Source organism: Lytechinus pictus, chromosome 7 (assembly GCF_037042905.1).
Source record: "Lytechinus pictus isolate F3 Inbred chromosome 7, Lp3.0, whole genome shotgun sequence".
In the NCBI taxonomy this organism is placed as follows: Eukaryota; Metazoa; Echinodermata; class Echinoidea; order Temnopleuroida; family Toxopneustidae; genus Lytechinus; species Lytechinus pictus.
In genome coordinates, this window is record NC_087251.1 from 38,140,131 (window position 1) to 38,166,711 (window position 26,581).

A 26,581-nucleotide genomic window follows, 5' to 3' on the forward strand; every position below is an offset into this window, starting at 1 on the left:
CTACTGTTCAATTTTCATAAAGTCATCATGTAGCTAGAGATATCTATTTTTGGACGTTGATCTTTCAGAACCATCAGGAAAACCCAGGAAAGCAATAACTGTAAGCTGTCTGACAGTTTATCCTTACCCTTACATTTCCAAATGGCTGATGAAATGCTTTCACAAGCCAGTGACCTACAATCCCTTTCCTTTATATGATCACTTCAGGAGGATATATTGTGAGCATTGTAAAATATAACAAATTGAACATTTCCCCCTTCTTTTATTTTTGAGAGTACAGACTATTAATAAAGCAAGGATATGAATTCAAAAGTAATGCTAGGTACAGATACAAATAATGTAAATAACTACCCCAGTAATACAAACTTAATCTAATAAAAGGTTAAATGTAGAGCATTTCTTTGATCAAATTGCAACACAGACAACATTAGAAAATTAAAAATCTGGGACAGATTTGTATGGAAAAAAAATTGTCATAAACGGTTAGACAAGATTAATATGATTTTTTTTATATACAGAAAGTAATTTGTAAATTATCAAATTGACAAGTTAATTGATTACCAAATTAAATTATAAGATTATTAATATTAATCAACAGGTTAAGGATTTTCAACACTAAAATAGCATCTGTAAAGACAATTTCTCATATACATGTACACATTAGATGGAGTCAGAAAGGATTAGGCTTTGGGAAATATATAATAATAGTATTGGGCATTCTTATCCACAGAACTCATCATTTGTGAACTGACTGACTTGACTACAACTCAGTAAAGCACAATACAACTTCAATGTTAAATGTTACGATATATACAACACTATAGCTGATTCAAAAGGAAAATATTACGATAGTCGAGTATTAAAAGGATATTATTTTTCAAAGACTATACTGCTCATAATATGACCTGTAAGAGCCATTTATACACGTAATGTTTATTTTTGTTGATATACAGATGATATATATCTCTTGTGCAAAGGATATAGCACCACAAAGAAACAGATGATTGCAAAAGACTGCACACAGGGTAAATGATATGATATTAGACTGTTACGAACACAACAAGGCCACACGCATACAGGTACAAGATTACGGGAACACAATCAATCTAATGACATCATGTACTTTTCTCCATTTTTATGGAGATGATGTGAAATAAGAAACAACATTCATTTGTAGATGATAACTATCATTCATGAGATAGATGATCAGGTATCTTCGCTTCATCTTCCATTTTTTTTAGAAAAAAATGTAAATAAATGTACTTTTCCAAAAGACGTTCTGTTTGCAATGTAAAAACTAGTTAAGACTTAAAATTGCTTATTAGGCCAGAAAAGGACTGCTCCTTTAATATAGCATTACTGTACACATTGATGCACTTTCTGTTCCTACCAAACAAATGTTTCATTCAAAGAAAAAAACTTGACTGAAAAAATGCACAAGGCAGGATTATTTTCTTCAGCAATGAACTAAGTACATCAGTGCCAGTGCATGAAGTACATGGGTGCCAAACACAAAATGAACTTGGGTTAACCGTAACACGCAGCACAAACAAAAATTGAAATTACTTTTAAAATGTTAGTCCACAGTTAGTCACACTCTTCACTTCTTGTTTTGCAAGATCCAGAAAAACACAGCACCAATCCCATTATGTATCTACTTTTGTACACAGAAGCTATTTATATGTATTTAATACATTTCCTTGTAAACATAAGTTTTCAAACACAAACAATAGCACATTGAAAATAAACACCACAAACCACTACTAGACCCTTGTGTTTTAAAAGCAAATAAATGATTAATAGCAACGTTCATTTTGGGGAATAATCATTTTTTGGTATATGTAATTAATATTAAATAATTAATATTTTTTCTTTTGTTTTTGCTTTGACTGTGAACAGATTTGTTGTTTATATTAGTCAGCCCACCTACATATACCGGTATGCACTTTGCAACATCTATAAAAACACCCCACAAATGTTATTATTAACTAAAAGTCCTTGTTGCATCCATGTTTGTCACTTGTAAAATACCTAAAAGGTAACTACTTTAATCCATTCATTTGCATACAGGTTTTCCCTATAAAGAATTCCTGTAAAGCATACTAACCAGATAACTAATTCATTTAAGTCCCTTTGGATTTGTTGTAAATCCCAAAACAATCCCATCATTAGTAAAACAAATAAAACAAATAAACTACAGGAAGCAAAAAAGAAACATATCCCAAATAAAGACAATAAAAAGCAGAGGTGCATGCAAAGAAAATGGGAGGCACAGGGTACAGCAATCTACAAAGCATTTAGGGTGAGAGATGAGATGGTTTTAAAAAAAATACAAGAGACACAAAAAGGGATTGAATTTGGGAGACAATTTTCATACCGTTTCTGTAGCTCTTCCTCAACAGAAGCGAGTAAACTCCTATGGAGGCAAAAGATTAGAGCAATGTGATGGTCATGGATGTGGATTTCGAATACAGCAACTCCAGCGTGCATCAGGCAAAAGGGGGGACAAGAGTGAACCCAAAATAAAGCCGGTCAATATTCATTTTAGATCATTCAACTATTTTTCACTCCAAAGAAAAAAAAAGGAAACCTATTTTTATTGGGGAAATATCACGCTTATACCCGGTAGAGAATATCACAAAGCTTTTAAAAGATTTTATCTCTAAAAATATCCAACGCTTTGCAGTATCTATTATGGCCTGGGTCCTACTTTACACATATTTTTTGCCTTCTGGATGACGAGAAAAGCTAATAATTTCCTCACATATTTCAAAATTACATATTTCAAATATGTAAATACATGGTATTCCAATAAAATATGTTAAAATTATCTCCATCATTGACTTGATAATGGGACTTTTATTCAAATGGTTCGTACTTCTGTGATTCTTTAACCCCCCCCCCCCCCATCATGTTCAGCATTTTCAAAATTTACCATTAAAAAAAATTTTCACTGCATTATTTAATGCTCCTTCCATATATCTATAAATGAATGATACCAACCTGTAACTTATTACATTTCCATGCATTTAGTGCACTTCATTTATAAGTATTTCATATATATATAAAAAGAAACCAAGCAATTTCGATCTACTAGAATTTTAATGTTTAAGGAAAAATAGAGATATATTCTCATTGCTAATGTTTCATTTAGGGGGAAATACACAAAAAATTTTGCAAGTACTGTAATAAAAAAAAAGATTCTTTGTTTGTCCTGCCAAGTAAATATTCAAAGGATTTCTTTTTTTTCTTCATTATTTGCCCTTATTTCTATTTGGTTAATTATAATTTTATCAACAAAAGAATACTCAGCAGCTAACAAAGCTGTATGGAAACTATGATGGCATTATTTTTTTTTAGATTATTATGAGGGAAATAAGATCATGACGAAATGAGAATGGGATGGATAATCCTATATCTAATGGAGCAAGTGATTCTATAAGAAAATATGCCACGTTTCCTGACATTATATCACATTAAAACTGCTAAAAAAAAATCATCACTAAATGCAAATATCTAGGTTGAGTAGAAGTGCTCTCACACCTTGATATATATGTTAGCCAGCATAATACTGATGTACGTATGGCAAGTCATTTTTCATTGATTCAATTTCTAAATATCATGAATTAATTTTATATATCAAGCTCTCTTTTAATGACATTCTATGGTAAGCCAAATTTTGAATTAATTGATATTTCTTAACATAAACAATTTTAAGTTTTATCACGATTTTTGGCAATAATTAATTTCTTGATATTAAGAAATAGGATTGAATGGTAAAATGGCTTTCCAATGCACATTGGAATATCCTGGCTAAAGAGTTCAGGGCCCTGTCTTACAAAGACTTACGATTGATCCAATTAATCGTAACTCTATGGAAATCCATCAGTGTCATAATTTTTTCTATAGGAAATTTGCACAATGTCCTTTCTAAACAAAGAGAAGCACAGTGAATTTTCAAGAAAACAATGAATGCGTGAATATACATCATAGTTCGAAAATATTTTGAACATACATGTCGATGTTGCTGGCCATCCATAGTTAAGATTGATCGGATTAATCGTAACTCTTTGTAAGATGGTGCCCAGGTGTGACAGCCCCTTTATTAGCATATAAACGTACAATTCATAGATACACAAGAGGCAAGTCTCAACGCACATAACAACTGGGAATGAAGCCAATTATTATAAACATGCCATGAATGGAACATACATTTAGATGCAGCTTTTAATAGAAAAGTGTCAGTAAAGGGCATTCAAACGATAAGGTCATAACTGCAAAGAGACATGGGGAGAATTGCATACAACAAACTACCACTTGTTATAAGCTACTGAAATCCTTGAATCTGATTGGCTCAGAGCAAAATAGTCTGTGAAAATCACTATTTGTATCATGAAAGGCTTCCCAGGACTTTACAAAAGCATATAGTTCAAGCTAATGTGAAGAACTAGTTGGATATTCCCTCGCCTCATACTAAATTAAAGGGCAGTATTTCCATTAATCTAAATCAAATTGTGGCGGTAATCTATATTTTATCAAATTTATGGAGCCTTTATACAATAATTTCTAGCCTACGAACACATAATTTAGCACAAGATTATGCACGACCAAAACGATTTGGCCCCCTCATCCAAAAAAAAAACCAAAACACTATTATGTATAGGCCTATATGGCTCATTTGCTACTAAAAACAATCAAATCAGAAAAAGATATATTTTTTATTTTGTTCAATCATGTTTCTATTAAACTGTGTAAAATTCAATAAAGGCGTCAAACAATGCTATATAGGTGATTTTTTTAATGCATTTTTATGAAAAAGTTTACTCCTTTTTTGCCCTTTTTCTAAAACTAAGTAATTTTTTTGTACTGCATACAGACTTTGTAAGGGAACTATGGGGCCCCACTCTCTCACGATAGCACAGCTGTTTTCTACAGAATAATGGATGAATCCTTCTCATATTACCATGCGTCTTCGAATCTGAGCACAAAATATGCACAGGCTGTGACACCTTGAAGATAATTTTACTGAATCAAATATTTATGCCTCATTCCACTGCAGATTTATTGCAGTTTACCTTGAATTAGACAGGCGTTTTGTTTCTGCTCGAGGGAAATTTACATGTACTGTAGTAAGATAAATCTTACTGTGAAGAATTGATAAATATTGCAAGCACCATTGAAATATATGTGTTACGTATAATAGCCTATGTATTGCAACCAATGTTAAAACTCAACACTTAATATAGGCCCTAAATACTTAAAATATTGTGCGCAGAGGTTAAAACTAGTATTTGCAACCAATGCTAAAACTTAATAGTAATACATAGACCTACATGTATATATACTTTACATAATGTGGGTAGAGGTTAAAATTGGTATGTATATTTAGTATTTCAGGTACGAATTTTAATATCTTTTTAGGTCAAGGAAAATAATAAGAGTAATTGAAACAAAGTTACATGTACACCAATTACTCAAATCAAATTAAGAGCCAGTATTGCAAACAAACACAAAGCTTAAATGGCTAAGAATTTTAGCAATTTGGATACGTAAGGTTATCTTAGTTAAGAGGGGGGGGGGGGCTTTGTTTGATGAAGTTAAGGTTCACATGGTATACCTGTCCAAAGTGCCAACATTTTTCAGAGACTACAAACTGGATTGGGTTTGTGCATTATTAAATGCTTAAATGCCATTAAGGATTAGAGTGTACATCAAATCAATTTTAAAAGACTATCAACAATTCAACTATTCCACATTATCTATATGGATGACAAATGAAGCAAGTCATGGTTCTACACGTCAGAGATTAAATTGCAATTAGTTTTGCTTGAACTGTTGAAAAGCACTTGTATACTCCTTCTTCATATACTGGTAGAAACACTTTTTCACAAGAGATCTCTTTAAGAAATGGTAAAATATATTATGTAGTATGTAAACAGTAATACAGTATACATGGTCAGATTTATGACAGCAACATTTTAAATTGCAATTTGGAGTTCCATCATGAATAAGGGCAGATACACGAGGAGCTAGATTGTTTTCTTTACTTGGCTTTATTTCAAATAATGGTCTACAGAGGTCTTCATTGGAATTAATGTGAATTAGTCTGGGTACATCAGAATTAATCAATTAAGAATGGAATCTTGTAAATTTTCATATGAAAATAAGCTACCACAAAGGTAAAAAAAGGGAATCTATAAATTCAATCATTTCACTGAAAAAAAAGTACAAAGATTTCTACATCTAACTATTAACAAATCATTTGAATTATTTTTCAATTAGTCTGGCTAAATCAGAATCAATCTATTAAGAATAGAGTCTAGTAAATTTAGGCAAGGCTCGACATTAGCGGTGGCCCGGTGGCCCGGGGCCACCAAAAATTCACCTCGGGCAACCATTATTGATAAAATGTTAAGTTTTGGTGGCCCGAATCGGGCAACCAATAATTTTCAAAGTAGCGCAATTTTTCTCCCAATTTTGCACGCATTTATCAACATTCTACAGCTCAAATTGCAAGCCAGTTCGTCATGCGCCTTTTTTGTTGATCTACACACAAATACACACACACACACAGTTTGCATATTAGGCCTACAGCTATAGCATACAGTAGCTATTATCCAGCCAGCCGCGCCGGCCGGCTGGCGTGAGCTTTGCATGAAGCCACTGCATACAGCTGTGCTCTAGATCTAGCTCAGCCTATTCAGACTCAGGGAGCTGCGATAAAAAATGTTGCTGCTGAGAAATCTTCCACAGAACTTTGAAAATCTAAGTCAAAGTCACCTTTTACACCAATGAAATGAAATTCTACAGTCTATATTACGAAAATCTGGTGTACCCTGATTATTTGCAAGTATTAAGAAGAGGAATTATGACCTCTCTTTTGACTCAAAAAGACCGATTTCCACATGAATTAATGCACATAAGAACACATAGGCAAGTACATCACAGTCCCACGTGTGCATTTGTATGTATGTTGATACTTGGTTTCTTTCGAAGCTGTGTATTTTCTAGCCTTAAACAAACAGACAGTTTCTTTCTTTCTTGTTTATAAATGACTTCTTAAACCACTCTTGAGAAAGTAAATACTTTGGGAAGGCATTTCATTGATATGAAATGTGATTTTTTTTCCCAACATTTTGGCAAATATAGGGAAGGACTTTTCTCACACTTTTTTTCCAATATAGTTTTTGCCGTTTTTTTTTTTTTTTTTTTTTTTTTTTTGACAGTGGTTAAACCATTTATACCCCTTCCCATTGAATATGCCTGATTAAAAAATATGTTTCTACTGAAAATAAAATAATACAAACTAAAGGATATAAAAATAGAAATGTGCCATTCCCAAAAGGTAAGTGAAAATTATATGCTTGGCTTTTAATTATATTCCAGTCAGAATCAGCTGTTAAAAATATATGTAATGGCTTCTCAATTTTCCCCTTTTCCCCATTTTTATATTTACTTTGTTTTATTAATTTTTCTTTAATTTTCTTTTCTTTTTTCTCTCTAATTTTTTTCTTTTCTTTTTTTCCCTGTTCTTTGTTTTTTTCTTTCTTCATTTTCTTTCTTTTGTTTTATTTCACTAATTCCTTTTATTATTTTTGTTTTCTTTTTGTTATATACTTTTTGAAAATAATTTTCGTTTGTTTCTCCCTTTTATGCATTGTTCTAATTTTGCAGCATATTTTTCTGTGATTTTCTCCTTCTATATGCTGCAAAAGAGAAAACAGAAATAAACTGGATTTGGGGCATGCATAATCTAGGTTTTAGGATTCAAAGAGGAAGGAAGGAAAAACCATTGTTTTGTACATCTATCTGAGTTTGCTATGCACTATTTATTTACTTTACCATTATCTCTATACAGAGATTTAAAAAAAAAGTCCACACAACCTGCGAACAATACAATTCATTTATTCACTTTCAATCATTTCATTTTTACAACGATAGAAACAATTATCAATTAGCAAAGTAAAATAACAGCAAACAAGGTTTACATACAAGATGTATAAAGTGAAAGGAACTTAGTGGTAGTGGCTGCAGAATTAATATTTCAGAAGTTTGTTTTATTAATTTTTAATGTTTTTCTTTATATTTTTCGGGCCACCAAAAAAAATTATTTGATGGTTTTGGTGGCCCGAACGGGCCACCACCAAAAAAAGTTAATGTGGAGCCTTGATTTAGGCTTATATGAAATTAAGCAAGGCTCGACATTAGCGGTGGCCCGGTGGCCCGGGGCCACCAGAAATTCACCTCGGGCAACCATTAATGAAAAAATATTAAGTTTTGGTGGCCCGAATCGGGCAACCAATAATTTTCAGAATAGCGCAATTTTTCTCCCCATTTTGCACGCATTTATCAACTTTCTACAATTCAAATTGCAAGCCAGTTCGTTATGCGCCCTTTTTGTTGATCTACACACAAACACACACACAAAGTTGGCCTACCGCTATAGCATTAAGTAGCTTTTATCCAGCCGGCTGGCGTGAGCTTTGCATGCTTGAAGCAGCTGTGCGTTAGCAGCCTATTCAGACTCAGGGAGCTGCAATACGAAATGTTGCTACTAAGAAATCTTCCACAGAACTGTGAAAATCCAAGTCAAAGTCACATTTTACACCAATGAAATGCCCTTCTACAGACCTTTTTGCTAAAATCTGGTGTATCCTGATTATTTGCAAGCATTAAAAAGAGGAATCATGACCTCTCTTTTGACTCAAAAAGACCGATTTCCAAATGAAAATAATACACATAAAAACACATAGGTGAGTACATCACAGTCCCACATGTGCATTTGTATGTATGTTGTTACTTGGTTTCTTTCGAAGCTGTGTCTTTTCCGGTCTTTTCTAGCCAAAAATAAACAGACAGCTACTTTCTTTCTTGTTTATAAATGATTTCTTAAACAACTCTTGAGAAAGTAAATACTTTGGGAAGGCATTTCATTAATATGAAATGTGAATTTTTCCAACATTTTGGCAAATTTAGGGAAGGAATTTTCTCACACTTTTTTTTGCTGTTTTATTATTTTCTTTCATTTTTTTTTACAGTGGTTTACCATTTATACCCATTTATTCATTTTTAATGTTTTTCTTTATATTTTTCGGGCCACCAAACTTTAATATCAGGCCACCAAAAAAAATTATTTGAAGATTTTGGTGGCCCGAACGGGCCACCACCAAAAAAAGTTAATGTGGAGCCTTGAATTAAGCAATGCAAAGAAGCCCAAAAATTAAAAATAAAAAGAACCTGTTCTATGTAATTGCTTCCCTGAAACAAATTACAAAGATTATCACATCAGAGTGTTAACAAATTTAATTACATCCCTACTACACTTCAGCAATTCACTGCACAGCCCAATAAACATGACAAGGGACCCGTGGAAAGGAGATAAATAAGACATAAACATTATTGGCCATTTGTAAGCAAGATGGTCAACCCACAGCCCTGGGATCTAGCTACATTGACGTCATAGGGTCTCCAGAGACATTTTCATGTTCCCAAATTGATTGCAAGGAAAGAGAAGACATGATAGAAGAAGCAATTGTCTACTTCGCCCATTCCAACCCATCATTTCAGACATCCATTTCTATTCTGAATAGTCTATTCAAGCAGACCCTATTACAGCAGACTGGTCTGATTATTTCTCAACAAAGAATCTGAAGTATTCTTCTGGGATTTGAATTTATGTATTTCATTTTTTTTTAAAAGATAGAGGAATGAGAGGATACATTTTTAGCATATCAGTCACAAGAACAATTGAGGAATAAACTTTTGAAGAAGTCTATAAAATATGTTAAATCATTAGCAAAATGTAGGCCTACGTATCAACTAACCACAAGCATTGTCATATTGATAAAAGTGGAGTCTGTTCTGATTAGAACAAACTCAGAGCAATATTATTTTTAACTTTAAGTATTGCCTGTGGCTCCTACTTCTGATGCCCTTTATCTATATATTTCATGAAATAATTAATTGTTTAGATTTTTTAATAAGTAGGAAACAATAAACCAAGTTCACCTTGAAGGTGAAAATTGTACTGTACTGCAACAAAAATCCATGCCCTGTCTAATATACAAATTTAAACCCCCTTCAGTCTCAAACTGATGTTCGAATGCTCCATCAAATTGATTGATGTTTGGTGAACATGCTGAGACCATCTCTGCTATGTTTACACACTACCATCAAAAATAATTATGAAGGCAATAAATCTGATGCAATATGTTTCTCTATAAACTATGACAAGAACCATGGGCTGGTAGAAATGATGCAGTAAATTGCCACTTGGCCTAGGCCCGCTTCATCTATTGTTCCATCTGGTATTATCCCACATGGTCTAATCCATGATGTCATTTCCCTCCAAAAAAATTTATTATTTCATAACTATTTGATATTTTCATGCATGTATGAAAAAAAATGTCTCCCTTGTTACAAAATATAAGTTTCAGCAATGATGATCTTAAACATGAAAGCAGTTATCGATTCTATTTTAACAATCTCGGAGGACAATATTTACATTAATATAATTCCATATAAAGAAATACGAAAGTATAGGTGGGGGATAACATAACCAGCATATTCATGAAGATATGTACTGAATTGTTTCACTGAAACAATGCAAACCTACACGATGTCATAACCTTGTTATTTTCCATCTATTGTTTATAAAATTTTCAGCTATTTCATTTTATAGCACACCTTTTGAAGAGACCTGTTGACAACATTTCATAACTCTCACACTCAAGACAGTAGATAGCAAGATAATATAATAGAACAGTTTTTGTATAGTGCATTACACCTTACAAAGGTCTCACTGCATGTTTGGAAAAAGAAGAAAATAGGAGGGAAAGCTGCTGGTAATGCTTTGATAATACTATTTTCAGTTAAATAATGTTTTCAATGCAGATTTAAATTGCCCAATTGTATCAACTTGCCTTAAATTGTGTGGGATACTAGTCCAGAGTTCCGGCGCTGCGTGCGCAAACCCCCGTTCGCCATAAAACTTTGTCTTAACAACAGGTACGTTATATAAATTGTCATTGTCAGAGTTAGTTGAGACTCTGGAAGTTGGTCGAGACTTTATACACTACCATAATCAATGAAAATTTAGGGTAATGAATTTGTTACTCTATGATGATTAGAACATATCTTCTTTCACTATTTTTTCATCAAGGGAAGGGGGGGGGAATGGGAAAGAAGCTCAAGGAAACAAATTATTTTACATTAAGCAGCATCAACCTGCTGTTACACACAAGCTGATAATAAGTATACTCTCCAAATACAGGAAATTAGCCAGAAATATCATCACTCGAAAGGAAGGGGGTTAATTCAGAAAACATAAAAGCAATATCATGTTGATATGTTGGCAAAAGCAAAGAGATGGGTATTCCAATCACTTACTTTCTCCCCTCTGATTCTGAGCTGCTTGGGTTCCATTCATGCGCTCCTTGGTAGTTACCTTCACCGAGCATGACATCGTCATCGGGAGGCAACCTGGGGACCTCTTTCACCTTCTTCACAAACTCCACTGGAAGGAGAAATTGATAAGAAGAATAAGCATTGCGATTAATCTTTATACAGGTATGCCTGTGTAAGTCAACCTTCCATGAAACAAATAGCCATCCCAGTTGAAGCAATATTTAGACATTATGCAAAACATGTGTTATATATACCTCTTATACAATTTTTCTCCATAGTTGACAAATAGAATTCAATAGAGGTGTCACGGACTCAGGAGATAAATCTCTAGACTTTGAACCACAAGGTCCGGGGTTGGGATCCCACCATTGCACTTGCACCTTTTGGCAAGGCCTTTATCTACATTTGCCACTCTCCACCCAGGTGTAGAAAGTGGGTACCCGGTAGGAAGGACTTCCTTGAATTCTTAAGCACCCGATTTGGGTAGCCGTGCTAAAGTTGAGGTATAAGTATGCAGTGCTTATAAACATTGTAATAAGCACTATATAATTTAATCACTACAGCATTCCTGTGGTCCCAACTGAATCAATTGAGGCAAAGTTGCTTATTTGAAAGCAGAGGATAGTCTTGAAAATGAAATTCCGCCATATTGGATTAAGAAAAATATCATTAAATATAACTGCAATTTATTATACATCTGTTGTAACATTACTCGCAGTCAATATAAAAATAGGGCAAACTTGCCCAAAAATTATGCATTTAAGGGTGCTTAAGTGGAATTGAGTAGTCTTGTTGAGAAAAAAATGCTACCCAAATCCTCCTTAAGAAAAACAATAAAAAATGAATTATAAATAACTATAACATAAATAATTTCAAAATCATTATTTATCCTATCAACCTATTCATGTATTTCAGCTTAAATTTTCATTATTTTTTTTTAATCACAAATAACTATTTGGAGAATTCCAAGGAGTATACATAAAATCTACTCTAATCTTTTTTCATGTTTTTCAATTCATACTGTCTTTGTAAATTCATATAAATCACTGCTAAGATGTACAATCTAGAACTTTTGAAATATCTACACCACAGCAAATCATCTGTGTATTTTTGTATCAATACAGACAGATATCTTGACTTACTGTTGATTTCTGAAGCAGGTCTGTCTTTCTGGTCTGTCCTCTTTGACGAAACTCTCTTTTTCACATTAACTAAAGGCTACAGAAAAAAATATTAATATATAACATTATACAATTTTTGTAAGGTGGATAAAGCGATTATAAATCATTTTAAAACTTTAGTTGGGTAATAAACATCCTCGACACAAGATATTTCTTTATCTTTAATAAGAGTTCATTATACAAGTTCCAATATGACCAAAGAGAGGTTAAATCAATTTATCAAAGAATGCCATAGCATCAAAAGTTTTAAAAGTATGTACATACTACACTACTATCTCAATAATTTTCAGAGATGTGAGTTGGAATTGATAAGAGGAAATAAAAATATATATCCAGATATTTTTAGACCAAAATATAAGCATAAGCATGGATAGAGGATTGGTCTAAAATTAGATTTCTGTTTAATCTAGCCTGCCAAAGAATACAACCATTAATATTTCAACTTAAGGTAACAGTCAGGACAAAAGTTGAAATCGAAGAACCAGATTATAATTGAGAGACTTAAGTTGATGACACGCCATTTGCTCCTACGACAATTGCTCCTGTCGCTGGAACAAAGGTCATGGAACCTTTTTAATATTTTTACTTTGTTCTTGAATTCATCATGCGCCACAGTGCGAAAACTCAACATTTTTTTTTTAAAGTATTACCTGATCATCTAACCTATCCTCCTCATCGTCTTCTATAGGTGAATAGCCTGGGTTGACATTACGAGCCTTCTCTAACAGTTGCCTCATCGTCTGTTTTGTCAGCGTATCTATGTTGTCTTGGAAAAAGGCATGCTACAACAACAGAAAATCAATATCATTTATCAAAATAATGCATTCAATGTTTTCAAAATTATTCTACCATACATCCAACTTATCAGGCCAGCAATTGATAAAAAAGGAAATATTAACAGTGTAGACAACTTATCAATGCTTCTAGTTTGACAAAAAATTCAAATGGTAATATACATGATCTTCAATTTAAAGCGAGAATAAATATTTAAAGAAAATATAAAAATATTAACCTATAATTTATTTTCAATGTAAATGTAGAACGTCCCCAAATATTACGATTAAATTTTGAATTTGGATTCTGAAATATATTTTAAGTCTCCACTGAATGGCACTGCAGGCTATTGTGGACTGCCAATAATGCTAGGTAGTGTACTTACATTAATAAGGACACGAAACAAACAGTAGCAGACAAACTTGCAGAGCATACGCAACCCGTTTCCCTCACATAGTTTGGAATCGCATATCTTTTTTGTATGGTCCAATCCCTCAGACCCCCTCCCCCCAAAAAAATAAAATAAATAAAATAAATAAACAATAATAACAATAATAATAAAATTTAGAAAAATTAAACATCAATCAATCAAATAATATATGTATTAAACAATGTTTCAGCTTCAACAAACCTTGAAAATTATTTAGGGTGAGCTTTCGTCCACTCTTGTGGACTTTCTCAAGCCAATTGATCAGTCACACACAGTATGCTGCCTGCAGTCTGTACCTCCATGTCTCATGATCAAAATATGTATTGGTCTGGGCCCCATCTTACAAAGAGTTGCAATTGATCTGATCAATCGCACCTATGGACGGCCAGCAATGTCAACATATTAAACTGCATGTTTCTTCAAAAATTTTCTAGATATGAATGTATATCCATAAATTCATTGATTTCTTGACAATTTGGTGTGTTCTCCTTTGTTTACAAAGGACATTTTGCAAATTTCCTGGAGAAAAAATTATGAAACTGATGGATTTCCATAGAGTTATGATTGATCGGATCAATCATAACTCTGTGTAAGACAGGGCCCTGATCTGGTCTGGTATTGTGGCAAGTGTTGGTGGACTCAGGCTCACAACAACAATGTAACTTTCAAAATCTAATTGGAATTACCTACCGACATGTACCTAGATACTAAAATGTATAGAGCGTTTCTCCTACCTGAAGGAGTTTACTGGCAGTGGGCCTTTTCTTTGGGTTCTTGATTAGTGCTGTTTTAATGAATGCATGGAATACTGGTGTCCACTTATTCTTGTCCTTCAGCTTCGGCGGAACAAAGTTGCTCTTTGACATGAGGAACAGAGCCCTGCACAGTCAAAGAAAAATGTATAATTTACATACGTCTTGTCCTACAAATCAGCCTTTGCAGATTCAAAAGGTTAAAAAAAGAATGTGTGATATTTACTATGGTGGTGAACTGATGAGGACAAGGAGGATAGTGATGATTATAATGATGATGATGATACTTCTTCTCACTTGGAAAGTGTTAAATGGTATGGCACCAAAATATCTACAAGACCTCGTCATGCCTTATACAACAGCTCGTAGCCTAAGATCATCACACCAGCAACTTGTTAAGACTCAAAAGACACGTGTAGCATATGGTGCGATAGCTTTATCTGCCTCAGCACGTTCTCTCTGGTATAATTTGCAGTTGAATTTAAGAATTATATCATCACTGGAGACCTTCAAATCTAAACTGAAGTCTTATATTTTTTAACAGTATCAGTTATTGGCACTTTGACACTCATTCTTTCTCTCATTCTTTCTCTCATTCTTTCTTTTCTTGTGCGCCTCGGAATAGAATACTTCTAGATAGATGGCGCTATATAAATGCCGATGATGATGATGATGATGATGATGATGATGATGATGGTGGTGGTGATGATGATGATGATGATAATGATGAAGATGATGATGGTGATGGTGGTGATGATGATGATGATGATGATGATGATATATGATGTTGACATTGATGACCATGACCATGACCCTGATTACGACAATGACGATGATGATCATGATGACTTTAGACAATGATGACAACAATTGATAATAGTAACAATTTAATGTTCGGAGTGTTTAAAACAATAAGTACATAATGCTCATGCAAATACATGAAATTAAAAAAGACTTATCATGAACTTCTCAAGTATCAAATCCATTCAATAACATTAATCAGTTTTTATTGCCCATATCATGGATCACATTTCATAAGGTGGTTTCAAACCGCCTCGATCACAAGAATCCCCGTTAAATTACGAGAACTTTTTAAGGCTGAAAAATACCCATTAATTATTCCTGCATTCACACCGCCCTGAAACATACCCTTCGGGATAAGTTCCTGAAGTAGATCCTGAAGTTACGAGCATGCGCAGTATGGTCTGATAAACAAGCAAGGCGCGAGATTCAAAATCACTAGCCCAGCAGCCACCCACGGCGCCGCACCCAACGACACGCTGGGCTAAAAGTTCCCGTAATTTGCTTTCACATCGCCAAAATACCTGCGACCTTGGAAAAATCCCCGCGAAAGTTCTCGTAATTTCGCCAAGTACCTACTATTTAGCGGGTATTTTCTTTCGGGGAAATTACGCGTAGTTTGCTTTCACATTACCAAAATACCTGGTATTTTCTGATCGGGGTAAATTTCCCGATCAGAGAATACCTGGAACTGACAAACTTCGAGGCGGTCTGAAACCACTTATTGTATTTTCCCCCACAAATAGCTAAACTTCTCCACTTCGAATAAGATAACTTTCTGAAAGCATAATTAGGATTCAGGGTAGGGAGTAATTTAAGAGCAATTGATATTCTAAAAGGTCAATTAGGGAGAGGGTCATAAACATCCCACAGACAAACAGATTCAAGGGACACTATTGTGTATAATTGACTTCTAATAGAATTGAATGTATTTGGCTTGCTTAAAGATTGAACTACAGTACATTCTGCATAAGCTGACTTTCCTGAATGATCGCTTTAATACTCGATGTATTAGTTCATACCAGAAATATGCAAAACGTGTGTTATTTACATCTTCTAAGTCAAATTTCACCCAAGTCAGACAGATTTCTGTGGTCCTAAGATATTTGACTTTAGCAGAGTTACATGTATAGTGAGTGATTGTATTACCGACCGGCCTTGTATTACCGAACGTGCGCATCATACGCATCAGAAAATAATTTCATACGCTCAAAATTTTGCAACATCCTTTCAAAGAGAACTTGAATAGAAAGATGATGAAAAATTGTCAAAAACACAATTTCAAAGTCTTAATATTCGAAAAACAATAAGATATGGTCAAAATAGCGCGTCAGTGACTTTGTTGTTTTCTCAACTTTTCCCATAGAAAACACACGTTCGGTAATACGATACCTTTTTCAAGTGACCAAAATATTTCACATGTGAAGAGGGGTCTGATTGGAAGCTAATATCGTAAATAGGAAAAACGATTTCGGCCAAATTTTTACATATTTATATTTTGTAGGTAATTGTGTATTCATGGTGAAAGTTTGGTGAATTTTATGAGAATAATGTGTTTGATATGATTAAATTCATGAAAAGTGTTCGGTAATACGATCCACTACCATACCTGTATTTCATTATTGAAGCATAGAATATCATGAACTTATTTTCATCTACAACTTAGAAAAATAATATTGGTATTTATCAGAAATCTAGACAATTTGAACTGAATACAAATATTGATTTGTGACCGTCACTGTGACTGTGGCAAAAAATTACATCAGCAGCAGTGGTTTCAGCAACAACATCACAATCGCCATTAACATCGTCATCATCATCATCAACAACTCATATCATGATTATTTTCAACATCACCATCACCATTATCATCACCTCATATCATCATTATCATCATTACCATCAATAAACTTACCATCAACATCATCATCATTACAAATATTGTCAACATCATCATTCATCAACAATGAAATCACCACTATCATTATGTCATCACCATCATCATTATCATCGTTGTCATCAGCATAGTCAGTCGGTATTGATGTCGCTAATATTATCAACATCATTTTCATCATCAGTATCAACATTATTACTAAAATTACCACAATTAACATCATCATTATCATAGAAAAGTTATAAAAAGGATGAGGAGATTGGTCTCACCTCATAGGATGTAGATCAAACATAGGTGGTTGAAGTTCTGCCAGTTCTATAGCTGTGATCCCAACCGCCCAGATGTCACACTGTAGGAAACAAAAGCAAACGTTCAGCATATATAAGTTTATATCTATTCAATTAGTCTTCTTTATATACGGTGCCCCTTCCAATACGCAGTAGTATTCTTCCAAGAGGCTCTGTCTGATCAGATAAAAATATACAGTAAAATACACAACAAAGTAGCATATTTTGCTATCGAGGTGTGTAGTTTTAGTCTCATTGAAGTTGTGAATACAAGCCGCCCTGCCGTCAAATAGTGTAATGACAACCTGTGTCAACAAGTTACCTTGCTTCGACGTATAAAAGTAGGGCTACATGTAGGAGACAGAATTAGAAGCACATAATGACCAATTGGTTTGCTGTTATGGGTAGAAAAGAAACACTTTCATGTAGGTCTACTAAAACAAAATACACAAAATTTGACTTTTTTTATATTTGTATGTTTTTTGTGGGTACTAATAGTCCCATAGATAAGCCAGATATCTTAAACCTCAAGCATATCACATCACACTGATTTGTGAATAAGTGTTGATACCTAAAATACAAAAAGTCCATCCCAGAACTGTCCCTGAAAAAATCTAATATTTCAGTTTGCATGTGACGTGATAAAATTGCAATTTAATAAAAAAAAACATAGGCTCCCTATAACTCTATCATTCTTTGAGACTTTTGTGAAGCCAATGTCAAAATGTTTCTTTTTTTTTGTTCTTGTATTAAAACCATCTCCCCTTTTGAAATTACTAACCCAAAGCCATTTTATTTCTCAACAGACATCAAACTGCAAGTATAATCAAACAAAATTTACTGCATGTATGAGCTACATACATGTACATGTAGGCCTACATTAAAGCTCCATGTACGATATGTAACCATGAATGCAAACATGAATCTTCTTTCTTTTACTGAAATGTGAAATGTTAACACCAGCACGTGCATACATCCTGTGTAGAATCTGAGGCTACCCTTATCTTCGAATATCCAGAGAAATTCCTAATTCATTTGACAGTTGTATGCAGATAGTTATCCTGACAAATTGACCCTCGTGTCCTGGAAGGCATTGAGAGGGGAAGAATAGGAGACAATACACCACTTTGTCCATTCCCTCCCCTGAATTTGTCTGCCCCAGGTTCTTCCATTTCAGTTCAAACTAGATGATATTCTCCGAGACCAGACTCTATTCCATGTAATAATAATAATATTCTGTTTTTCATGAACGCCTAGTGTATTAAACACATCTGAACGATGTCTCTATCGATGCACTTTACAGAAACAATTATCCCGGTCATCGGATCCTGGTATGCCATCACAATGTCTGCACATTTCCCACTCCTTGGGGAGCATTCCAATAAGAGTTTCTAAGCTCAACAGCCTATAAAGTGTTAGTACGTCCAAAGTTGGAGTACTGTGCTTCTGTGTGGGACCCATACACGAAAGACCACATCAGTAGACTAGAAGCAGTTCAACGAAGAGCCGCTAGATTCGTCTGTAAAGATCACAGGAGAACCAGTAGTGTTTCCCAGATGCTGAAGTCACTTGAATGGAAATCTCTCGAAGATAGAAGAGCCATCTCAAGACTTATACTTTTATATAAATCTGTAAATCACAGTGCTTCAATCAACGTAGGTCGATACCTAACAACTCCCTCTCAAAATTCTGTCAGGACACGGAAATCATCGTCAATCTCTTTCTCCCGAACAACAACAAAAAAAGACTGCTTCAAGTACTCTTTCCTTCCAAGGACTATGGCAGAATGGAATCTGCTACCAGTAGACATACGTGAAGCTAAATCGGTTGATGGTTTTAAGACAAGGCTAACAAAATTCAAATGTCTACTTTCATCCGGGGGGGCACATCATTAATTCAAATTCATCACTAGCCACACACGCCTGCATCAATTATATCCCGATTGAGGAGTTTGCCTGCAGTAACAGGAAGAAGAAATAGGCTTTCATGCTTACCAGGTAGGCCTACCCATTTACACCTGGGTGAAGAGTGGCAAAGGGTAGATTGACACCTTCCAAAGGGATTTCTCATTCTCTCTCGCAAAGTCGAAGTATGAGGACAAACTTGTAACTTTGAAACACACTGCATGCATTGACTGTTACTTTCACACCAGTATTTTGGATATATTCCTTCATGTATGTAGGAAGGTATGTGATCAGTTTTCCCAATTTGAAAGCAGCTCTTTTTCAATCATATGGGAATTTATACAAAGAGTCAGGCCCTGCACAGGTTTAGAACATGTTCTACATGTACATGAATGTGAAGAGGAATTGACAGAGACATATGGAGTATGTTCCAACCTTTTTTCTTGGGGGGGGGGCATTCACTCCTTGTACAGAACCAAGTCGCAACCTGTGAGTCTGAATATGAAGTCTCTAATCTCTACAAATAAAACGTTGACAAGATTATCTACACATCAGGAGGAAGTGAGAGTTTATCCTCAAAGCAGTGTCTGGTGCACAGACTAGCACATAAATATCTTCACTGTAACCTGACCCCCTGTGACCTTACTGAGGACAAACAAACTGGCTGGGCTGGTCCACATTTACTTTTATCATGTAACTGGCTACTATTGACATGGGGAGAGATTGATGACATCGCCCTGATTAATGGCTTGACACCAGTCTCTGTGCTCTTTGGCCTTGACTTGTTAGAGACAGAGACCTTGGATTTGAAGGAAAAGGAAGAAGGGTCAGACTTCCTATCTTGAGGGATGGTCTGTGGAAGAATTGTACTCGTTGAACGGGTGGCTTCCTAAGTAAAATAATTATACTGTAGGACTCTTGAACTTCATAGCATTCCATATACAGGGCCTACCTGGGAAGCATTTCACCAGCATTTTCCTCCGAACAAGCTGTCAGATAGATCAGGCAATTTTCCTTAGTTTTGACTGGCTATTACTATGGTAAATATCAGATGAAATAGACTGTCGGGTATAAAACATTGGGACAAGTCCCTTTCCCGTAAGGACTAGAACATAATTAGCATTGTCAAATGAAAGCCTATCTTTATATGAATTATATGTTTAATTAGAAGTCAAAGAATATTCAGGTCAAGTGTCATCCCCTTCACTAATCATTGATGCAAATAGGCCTTTTTCATTTTCATATTGAGACACACATGTACAAAAAACAAATTTCAAAATAATTATACTGAGGTAAATAAAAATATGATATTTGTGGGCTTGTGGAAATGGTTTGGCTTTGGTTTATTTGTTACTCATCTCATGCAAAAATCATGCCAAGAATGGCAACAAAGATTATATTCTTTCTTGCTTTGTAAGTCACATTACAAGGAAAGGACAACATGAAACACAAAATTTTGTCAAATTGTAAAACTAGTTTAACTAATGTATAAAAATATTACTTTCAGAAAAGTAATGCCATAATCACTTCAGAAAAGTAATGCCATAATCACTTTTCATTTGCCCAAATAATTCCAGACAATACCTTTGTTTTATTCAACACATATTCAGAGTCTGACTCTTCCAGATTGTTCTCCTATTTAAATTGCAACAGTGAGAATTGTCCCTAATATACAAGTAATTCTTCATTAATTATAGAATAACAGATAACATACATGAGGAAATGGCTTCCTACACATGATCAAGCTCAATGACAATGTACAGAACAAATACACGTGATTGCAACATTCTCAGAGAACCACCACAAACTAAACAGGTGAAGAAAAGGTCAAAGGCAAATCCAAAACAGGTTTCTTTCTCTTCTTCACCTTCTGCGATGAGTCATATATTACAACACATTGTCTTCACCCTACACTATCAAATCAACACTATATACTGTGTAGCTTCCTAGGGAGTGAGCTGGAATTTTTATTCTTTTAACACAATGGTTCTGAATGTAATACATTAGGTAAATATGATACTGGCTACCACAACCTCATCAGGGGAGTGATGGACAGGAAAGAGGGAAAATAATTCTTTGTCCTAATAAAAACAAATATTTTTCTTCTTGTGCTTTTGAATGCCATACAGTTGTAGCCTACATGTACATGCCCGATGACTGAGTTGACTTTCAGATGATTGTTGAGAAGTGTGTGTATAATGCATTATAAACAACCACTATTACTTAAATAATATTCTATTCTATATTTCTTTTCAACCACTTACAGGCAATTTGCAGTTACATGTAGCCTGTTATTATTATCAATATCATCACTGGGACTGAAATGATTTTATATGGCACTAGGGAGCAGATTGGGCATGGCAACAAAGAGAAACATGTACATCAAATCACTAAAAGCCATTGCATGGTCATAAATGTTCATGCATTTTATTTTTACAGATTATTATTATTAGCCTACATATAGTGTATCTAACACTGACATATATATGGGGATGGGCTTGGGGCACTGCCCCTCCCTCAATCAAGTTCCACAACCAATAAAAAAAGGAAAAGAAAGGGGTGAATTATGATATTGTTTTGGAAAATTTTGCATAATATTCTGACAAAGGTCAGAAAATCAGGATACAGAAGGTCATTTCCTTCTAAATTCAGATTCACGCCCTGTCTTTGCTTTTTAAAAGCCATAAACCTAAAAAAATGTATATGAAATCATTTTCATGCAATGCAGAATCCTCCCAAGACCACTTAATAGCTGTATAAATGACTGGCAAGAGCCCCCATGAGGTCAACAAACTTGTTGATGATGGAGAGGCATGTATAATGCAACCTGGTGTAATGAACTGTGGTACTGTATTCATTATTCTACACAGCACAGCTTTGACAGCCTGACTGTGACGGCGTGAGGGCTCCCGTGAGAGGTTATTGACATTTCACACAATCTAGCAATCTAGAACTTCACAAAATATCTCTGAACCAATCACATGCATGGATTTCAGTAGCTTATAATGCATGCCATTGACTATTTGTTTCATGAAAAGCCCCCCCCCCCCCCCCCCCCATGAGGGTACCTCAGAACTCAGATTGAGATTCATGAAAAACACAGGATCCATTCCAACTCAATAACACACTTTTTAGGTGAGTGCCAGGAATACAAAAAAGATCATAAACAAAATTAGGAAGGTTGAAATAGGCCTCCTACAACCTAATATTGCATAATTCAACAAACATCTTCCTAACAATTTTTATTTCATAAACATTGCTTTTCTTGCAGTGTTTCTGCATAAGTGCTATTGTGTATCTATTTATTCATTCAGTTCTTCATTCATTGATATCTTCTTCTTGTAAGTACAAACTGCCATTGGCATATTATCGTACATTTACTTGATTGAAAGTGTATTCAAAGAATAATTCTAGTTTTTAAATTTGATTGGCATTTCTGGAAATAAGAGAAAAGCTTTCAACTATGTTCCGTACAGTCGTATATAAAACAATTGGTACACATAAAAAATGTTGTGTAGCAGTCATAAAAAAAATGTGGAGCAAATTACGTTGCTATATCAGGCAAGATGTAAGACGTTCTAAATGCTGACAAATTTACTACTACGATTCAGATGAAAAAAAAAGGAGAAAAAAAACAGAACCAGATGGTATACATTTTATCCATGGAACACCTCGATATACATTTACTTACCCTGCAATTAATCAACAGCCTTCCAGCCTAGCAATCAACATATATTAAAGTGTCATTGAAATATATTATCCACGTGCGTCTTCAATTATAAACGCTCCAAAGACAATAAATATGGAGGCGTACTTCACTGGCATATAAATGGGGGGGGGGGGTGTTGGATTTTCTTTCAAAATGGTCAGTTTGCCGCCTGCTACTTTAAAAAAAATAGCCCTATAAGACATGCTTCTCCCCCTCAAAATTTTGGCTGATTGTGCCACTGATGTACATTAGACGCTCAATATCAATAGGTCAAAACATTTGTTTTCCCAGAATTCCATGCATGCTTTTTTCCCCATCTACGAAACGACATATCCAGATAGTTAGCTGGCTTGATGGAACACTCATCCTTACAGTAGGATTATAACAGCCACAAAATAAAGGGTAAAAACGGGAACTAATTTCTTGGACCCTTATGATCCATTATAATGTCAAGATGGGGAGAATATGAGGATCTTTGAGGATATTAAATCCCTATAATGATGCCTCATTATCTCACACTCGGATGAAAAGGTCAGGCTGACATGACGGGTGAAATATCACAATTTTAATACAAGGCGATAATGTTAAAAGCCTATACATGTCGGTCTATAGATACACTGAGAGAGAAGCTTGTACCTGCATGTACTACTAGCATTTCAAGCAGTAAGTTATGGGCCCTGATGCATAAATGTTGCAATTTTGTCAACTTTGCTATGCAATGGTAACACTTTTTGAATCCTTGATTATGATTGGCTGTTGAGCATTGTTACCATGGTAGTTACCATTGGATGGCAAAGATACCATAACAGTAACTTTTATGGACAGGCCACAACAGGAACAACATGCATTATGATTTGGTTTGGATATATATGTACTCCCCCACACCCCTTTACCAAGGTTCCCAGCTTTTCAAGAAATCGAAATTCCCTGACTTTTCCCTGATGAAGTTTAAAAATTCCCTGATAATTATTCAGACCCATTCCCAGTTTCGCATGTTTTCTAATTTGTTGCAGTGAATTACATGTATTTAGATTAAAAAAATAATAATGTCAAACTAAGTTAGTACTATTACACAGGCATGTAATGGCCTCCCTCCCCCCCCCCCCCCCCATACATCCATCCTTTCCTCACCTTATACAGAAAGAGGTTGATATGCAACAAAATATAACAGAGTCGTACTGACTACCGTGCTTTCAACTTTTGGGCTGATCAAAATTCCCTGATTTGAGGCATTTTTCCCGATTTGAGGTATTTTTTAATCAAATTCCCTGATTTTTCCCTGACTGGAAAAGAGTGAAATAATTTTCCCTGATGGGCTGGGAACCGTTTACATCAACATCCACATCAACATCCACAGTGTTCCTTCATGTCACTCTGTAATATAATAATGCACAAATATCAAGAACGAAAAGCAATCATACTTCTTTGAAGTATGAACTTTTTGTCCATTGTTTATGATAATAAGTGGTTTCAGACCGACATGAAAAGAATACTACGTATTCTTTTATCAGGAAATCTATTGTATTCTCTGATCTAGGGAAATTTACTATGATCTATTACGATAAAAAAATACTATATATTTTTGTCAGTGTGAAAGCTAACTACTCATGATATCATACCCCCCTCCAAAAAAAACAAAAAAAAAGGCATACTTGCTAATTTGTAGGTACTTATTAAAATTAAAACAACTTTTGCAGTCTTTGGTTCAATCTGGTTTGGTTGGGTATCAATGCAAAAGATAATAGCAAGAGTTTTTTTTTATCCTGAACAAGTTTATGTAAAATTTAGGGGTATTTTGGGGACGAGTCTGTTTGAAAACATCTAATAGGTATATTCTGACCGACTTGAAAACACCTAGTAGTAGGTATGATCAGACCCACTTGATCATAATGAAACAATTTCAGGCCTCAAATACAACTAATTATTTTCTGCATTCACACCGACCCAAACAGATCCTTTCAGGATAAGTTATCTAAGTTACATGCATGCACACAATGTTTTGATTAGCAGGCAAGGTGCGAGCAACCCACGGTCCCTGCACCCAACTTATTGCTGGGTTGAGAAAGTTAATGCAAATTGCAATATGCTTTCACACAATCACACTGCCAAAATACTCATGAACTTGGAAAAATCACTGCGAAATTTCTCGTAATTTCAGCAAGTTCCTGCTATTCGCACTGGAAAAAATACCAGGTATTTTCTGATCTGGGTAGATCGGGGAAAAAAATTTTCGATCAGAGAATACCTGGTTTTCTTTGAACTTCAAGGTGATCTGAATACGCCTTATGTTAGTGAGAGGGGTAAGAATCTGAAACTCACCTGGAAGTCATAGCCTCCTTTCCTTTCCACAGCGGCCACCTCAGGGGCCATCCAGTAGGGCGTGCCGATGAACGACTTTCTCTTTGCTATCGTCTGTGTTATCTGTGCCGAGACGCCAAAGTCAGCTGCAAAAAAAGGTAATGACATGAGAGATTAAAATTAAATATGGAAGACAAATAAGGTAGCTAAAATTAAATTTGGAAGCAGATTATAAAATTGTTTGCCAAGTAAAGGGGCCATTCCACAGAGAGCAAGACCGCTGAAAGACCTTTCAAAGACCATGAATTTTGGTTGATCTTACATAGGTCTCTCAATGAACCTACAATGGTCTTTGAGGACTTACACGGGTCCTGACCAATCTTTCAGTGGTCTTCGTGGTCTTCATGGGCTCCAAAACTTTTTAAAACGGTTCAAAACAGTCTTACAACGGTCTTACAGGAAAATGGTCTTTCAGTGGTCTTTCAGCAGTCTTTCAGCGGTCTTTCGATGACCTTACAAAGGTCTTTATAGTCTTTCAATGATCTTTCGGCAGTCTCTCAAGATTTTCGCGGAGATCACTGTAAGACTCATGAGAGATCATTGAAAGATCATTCAAAGATCATTGAAAGACCAGGCAAAGTCCATGGAAAGAATTCTGAAAGATCACTAGTTGCATAAAAGATCTCTGAAAGACCATTGAAAGATCTCTATAGGACTAGTCTAAGACCAGTAAGACAAGAAATATCCATGAGTCTTTCAGAGTTCTTTGAGGGGTCTTTCTGAGCCATTCCACAGAGATGACAAATTTCAGTGATCTTGAAGACCGCTGTAAGACCTCACCAATTTTAAGTCTTTCAGTGGTCTTTCAATGGTCTCCGTTCTGTGGAATGGGGGCCTTAACTGAAATATAAAACTGAGGAAATTTACATCATATGGAGGTAACCTTGTATCATAGATAGAGCCTTGGCATCAGACATTGTGAATGTTTTCTTTCTGTCAATTTGATTAAATTTCATTTGCATTACGTTATTATGTTATTGTTTTCTTATAAAACAAGAGAATTTTCAAATGGATTCCCTTTTGAGACATAAGAGATTCAGACATTCTATTTATTACATGTACCTACACCATCGCTAACCCCCCCC

General features: G+C 34.9%; 1 protein-coding gene across 5 annotated transcripts in view; it reads right to left on the bottom strand.

Moving 5' to 3' along the window:
* Positions 1–26,581, bottom strand: part of LOC129264456 (mitogen-activated protein kinase kinase kinase kinase 3-like) — a 57,733-nt gene that overhangs the window by 27,084 nt on the left and 4,068 nt on the right. For 3 of the 5 annotated variants that reach the window (XM_054902337.2, XM_054902336.2, XM_054902335.2), the window contains exons 2-8: positions 25,458–25,582; positions 17,508–17,587; positions 14,526–14,670; positions 13,238–13,369; positions 12,549–12,624; positions 11,389–11,515; positions 2,378–2,416 (exon numbers count right to left, since the gene is read on the bottom strand). In XM_054902337.2, coding sequence (XP_054758312.1) covers positions 2,378–2,416; positions 11,389–11,515; positions 12,549–12,624; positions 13,238–13,369; positions 14,526–14,670; positions 17,508–17,587; positions 25,458–25,508 — 650 coding nt within the window. In that variant the 5' untranslated portion in view covers positions 25,509–25,582. The remainder of the gene's footprint in view (positions 1–2,377; positions 2,417–11,388; positions 11,516–12,548; positions 12,625–13,237; positions 13,370–14,525; positions 14,671–17,507; positions 17,588–25,457; positions 25,583–26,581) is intronic. The other 2 variants (XM_064102634.1, XM_064102633.1) reach the window with 1 other exon arrangement.